Source organism: Diaphorina citri, unplaced genomic scaffold, assembly GCF_000475195.1.
Source record: "Diaphorina citri unplaced genomic scaffold, Diaci psyllid genome assembly version 1.1 scaffold26, whole genome shotgun sequence".
NCBI classification, from domain to species: Eukaryota; Metazoa; Arthropoda; class Insecta; order Hemiptera; family Psyllidae; genus Diaphorina; species Diaphorina citri.
In genome coordinates, this window is record NW_007377464.1 from 348,645 (window position 1) to 353,138 (window position 4,494).

Genomic DNA, 4,494 nt, shown 5'->3' on the forward strand with positions numbered 1-4,494 from the left:
GCTTTCATTATCCCTATATTCCTTGTTAACCTTATCGTCTTCTCCAATGTTTTCATTTCTTCTTCATCAAGTAGCTTAGGTACTTTCGTTATTTCATCTCCATCTTATCTCCTCCTAGTTCTTATTGTCTGTTGAAGTAATAGTGTCTGTGTAGTTTGTAGCGGGAACTAGGTATCTGTTGTAATCAGCAAACAATGATGAAACATTTTAAGAAAATAGTTCCAGTCTCTTTGAAATTAACTGGCAAAGGAGTTTTCTTTTCGTGTAGCTAGGTAGATGTTAATTTAGTCCATCCAATCTCCCAAGGTTCATACTGTCTGGTTCATGTTAAACTGTTTCTCTGATGAGCATTCCCGAGCCTGCTCAAAAGTATCAAACACTTTAACTTCAGCATTAGCTTGACTTGCACTTCCAGTTAATCCTCCATAACTTTGAGCACTAGCTGCAGCATTTACTTTACTGGCAACTCCAGTTACTTCTTGTTGATAGCTTCCAGCACCAGCTACAGCATTAGCTTGACTTGCAGCTCCTTCAAAACCATTTCCATAACTTTGAGCACCAGCTGCAACATTAGCTTGACTTGCACTTCCAGTTAATCCTCCATAACTTTGAGCACTAGCTGCAGCATCTACTCTACTGGCAACTCCAGTTACTCCTTGTTGATAGCTTCCAGCACCAGCTACAGCATTAGCTTGACTTGCAGCTCCTTCAAAACCATTTGTATATCTTTGAGCACCAGATGCAGCATTAGCTTGACTTGAACTTCCAGTTAATCCTCCATAACCAAACAATATTGATGTTTGCTTTTAAAATTTATTGATTTGGTTGAGAGTTTTTAATCAATAATAATTGTTAGGTGTTGTTCAATTTGATCCATGTTGCCACTGGACTTGTATTCGAATTTTGGGAATAGAATAATTTCCTTCGTGAATAAATTTAAATTTAATTCGACAAGACAACTTTGTCATGGAAATAATTGCTGCTGTAGACAGGACGTTACACCCTGTCTGACAATAATATTGGAGAAGGAGATGAAGAAAAAGAAAGAGGAAGCAGAAGAAGAAGGAGGTCCGGACTGGCATAGGTTGGACCCAACTTTTATTTTTTCTTCTCCGCCCCTCCAAGGCGGAAATGTAGCAAATTGCACAAAGCAGAAAGAAGACACAAGAAGATTCTCAAAAATAGATGTACCTAGAAACCTAGAAACATTCTTAACTTGGATCTTCAGTAAGATTAAAAAGCGACACTAATAAACATAACGGTTAGTAGTTAGAACGGAATCCAAAACGCTACGCCAAATTCAGAATGAAATTCGACAATTTACGAGTATCTTTAGGTTAATTGATTTTGACAATACTACTTGGAGTTTCAACTGCCTATAATATTAGTCAGATTTGACTACTGGATTCTAGACCTAATGAACAAGGAAGGGTATGAAGATAATCCAAGACTACACACATCTTCCACGTTCTTCTGATCATTCAAAGGAACCAAGATCATAATAACAATCAAACAGATAAAGATAGCTATCTACTTACAATATTGTCAATCGTACGTGTATGCTACGAGATGTAATCCATATGCATAGTGCAGATTGCAGATAACTCATATTGTGAAATAGGGAATGGAGACTAACTACCACGAGTAAGTTGAATGCCAAATTCACAAATATCTATGAGGAGCACAACTCTGAAGTCAAAGTCACCATTGAGAAAGCACCAGACAACAATACAATACATAAAGGAACCAAGATCATAATAACAATCAAACAGATAAAGATAGCTATCTACTTACAATATTGTCAATCGTACGTGTATGCTACGAGATATAATCCATATGCATAGTGCAGATTGCAGATAACTCAAATTGTGAAATAGGAAATGGAGACTAACTACCATGAATAGGTAGTGTTGAAGTTGAATGCCAAATTCACCAATATCTATATGAGGAGCACAACTCTGAAGTCAAAGTCACCATTGAGAAAGCACCAGACAACAATACAATACACCGCGACACAAATGTGGGTAAAATAGATAAAAATAAATCTTCCATAAATACTATTTTGAACAATATTCTATTTGGGGAACGTACCTATAAGAAAGTCATAAATCAATGAGATCTCGGCTGTGTATATCCTCAGAACAAGTTCGGAAGATGAAGCGCAGTATAGAAAACAAGTTGAAAAAGAAATTAATACGAGTGGAAGTCGGATGTAAAATGTGAAACTAACGACGAAATGCATGGAGAATAACTTGAAGAAAGAATCTGGAGAAATGAAATTGAAGAAAACAATCTGGAAAAACATAGTACATAATAAGTAGGTACATACCTACATACTTGAAAACGAATAAAAATTTGAGTAATTTTCACTGCATTTATGTCCAAATTAATCCTAGTTTTGAGAACCTTAATGCGCAAGAAAATACCTTTGACAGTGAACTGTTCTTGGTCAGCCTGGAAAGTTAAAAGGGAAAATTCAATGGTGAAAATTAATGTGATCTGTTCTTTTATGTAGGTACCTAGGTAGATAATGTTGAGCTCTCTCTCCAGGGCCTTTTTCATCACTTCTTGCTTCTTGGGTATGACTAGGAATTTTTGCTGATGTTCACAGATTGTGCTCAATGTTCTCGAGTTGAGGAAAGTCTGTTATAATGTGAGAAATCACAACTCCTACGATCTTGAGCATCAGTATAGAATACACTGAGAGCTACTGACTATGCTAGTGTGGCTACTGAGTTTCCAACTTGCTAGATCGGGACGAAAGATAGGGTCGAAATCACTGAACGGTTTGATAGAGGTATTAGCCTATCCATCATGATTAGTATTATTGATACCTCATGGATACGTTAGTACAGCATACATGTGGGTGGAATTCAAGATTATTACCCTACGGATCATGGCTACTATATGGCAGGTACCTGTATGGTTTCATATAGGGCAAACTTTGCACTACCTGTGGTGTCAAATATAATTATTATTAGTTCTCTGATATTTCCAATTAATAAATAATCTTAGTGTTGTGATCAACTCATCTACCATAGAGTTCATCAGATCTTCATTTTCCACGTAATCTGTGTAAGTCATGCTTTGTTCGAGTGAGTTTTTTTACAAGGGTTAAGTTTCCCGTTGTTGATTCTAAAGCCAGGCTTTGTAAAGTAGGACTTATATCCCCTCAGTAGTTTTTGACATCAAAGACAAACTTTGACGCAAAAGTGCCAATTTTATGACCGACACAGAATATTCAGTACGGTACATTCATACCTACATAATATGTTTTCACTTAATGTTCTCAGAGTTCCATTTCCGTAATAATATTCGTACCATTCCCGACTCCATATCGTGACAAATACACCTACCTTGTGTTACTATCACACTTAATTAACTATTCATATAAACTTCACCAGCTTTGGCGCAAACTGATAACCTGCAGGAAAAAAAAGGTTGAGATGTTGAGATCCAAAGGTCAATTTATAATATGAAACAGCTATTTCTTCAAATTGATAACTCTATTTGAGTGCTTGCAAAAATTTTCACCGTTGCGTGTTTAGAAATTTAATAATCTAGAAATATAAATCATCCACTGATAGGACTTATTAATTTATTTACTTTGACTTTCATCTTTGGTCCGAGCGTCTCCAGTCAATAGATGAGGGACTAGATGTACTTACCTCAATGTCAAGGAACATTTTTCACGACCTAATAATATGGATACGAGTTATCAGTTGGAGAAGTGCTACTTGTTACTTGAAGGTCTCCTCAACTCTTTTGAGACCTCTGCAACATTGGACCACATGGAGTGCACCATGTCTTCTTCCCATGTCCCGCACCACCAACCATATTGACCTATGGGAGAAAAAAGGAAGTATAGAAATTTAATAATCTAGAAATATAAATCATCCACTGATAGGACTTATTAATTTATTTACTTTGACTTTCATCTTTGGTCCGAGCGTTTCCAGTCAATAGATGAGGGACTAGATGTACTTACCTCAGTGTCAAGGAATATTTTTCACGACCTAATAATATGGATACGAGTTATTAGTTGGAGAAGTGCTACTTGTTACTTGAAGGTCTCCTCAACTCTTTTGATACCTCTGCAACATTGGACCACATGGAGTGCACCATGTCTTCTTCCCATGTCCCGCACGACCAACCATATTGACCTATGGGAGAAAAAAGGAAGTAGCTGCGTTCCTGAAACTTAAACTGGAAGAAGAAATCGACCCACAAATTTGAAGTCCTGCCTGTCGCTACAGTAAAACAACAACTCTTTTGGTATGTTTGGTTGATTGCTCCGCCAAATCTCTCGAGTTCTTTATCAATGAGATTGTCAATAGTTTTGAAGAAATAAAGGAAATTCTCTCACAAGATTTTGGTCATTTATCCTTTGCGGAGACTGTAGGTGTGTGGGGGCTCTTTCTCTGTTTTTGTTCCTGTGGTATACGAAGAGGAGCAGTGATTTCAAGCCTAGAGTACTGTAATAATAATAGCACT

The 4,494-nt window shown here is 36.9% G+C and overlaps 1 protein-coding gene across 1 annotated transcript; it reads right to left on the minus strand.

Annotated features, from left to right (window-relative positions):
* Positions 1-308: 308 nt before the first annotated feature.
* On the minus strand, positions 309-3,084 carry LOC103510387 (uncharacterized transmembrane protein DDB_G0289901-like). The gene is made up of 3 exons (XM_008475043.1): positions 3,037-3,084; positions 2,520-2,643; positions 309-775 (listed from the first exon to the last, which is right to left on the minus strand). Exons 1-3 carry the CDS (start codon positions 3,082-3,084, stop codon positions 309-311), a joined length of 639 nt encoding a protein of 212 aa, XP_008473265.1.
* Between the last annotated feature and the right edge of the window lie 1,410 nt (positions 3,085-4,494).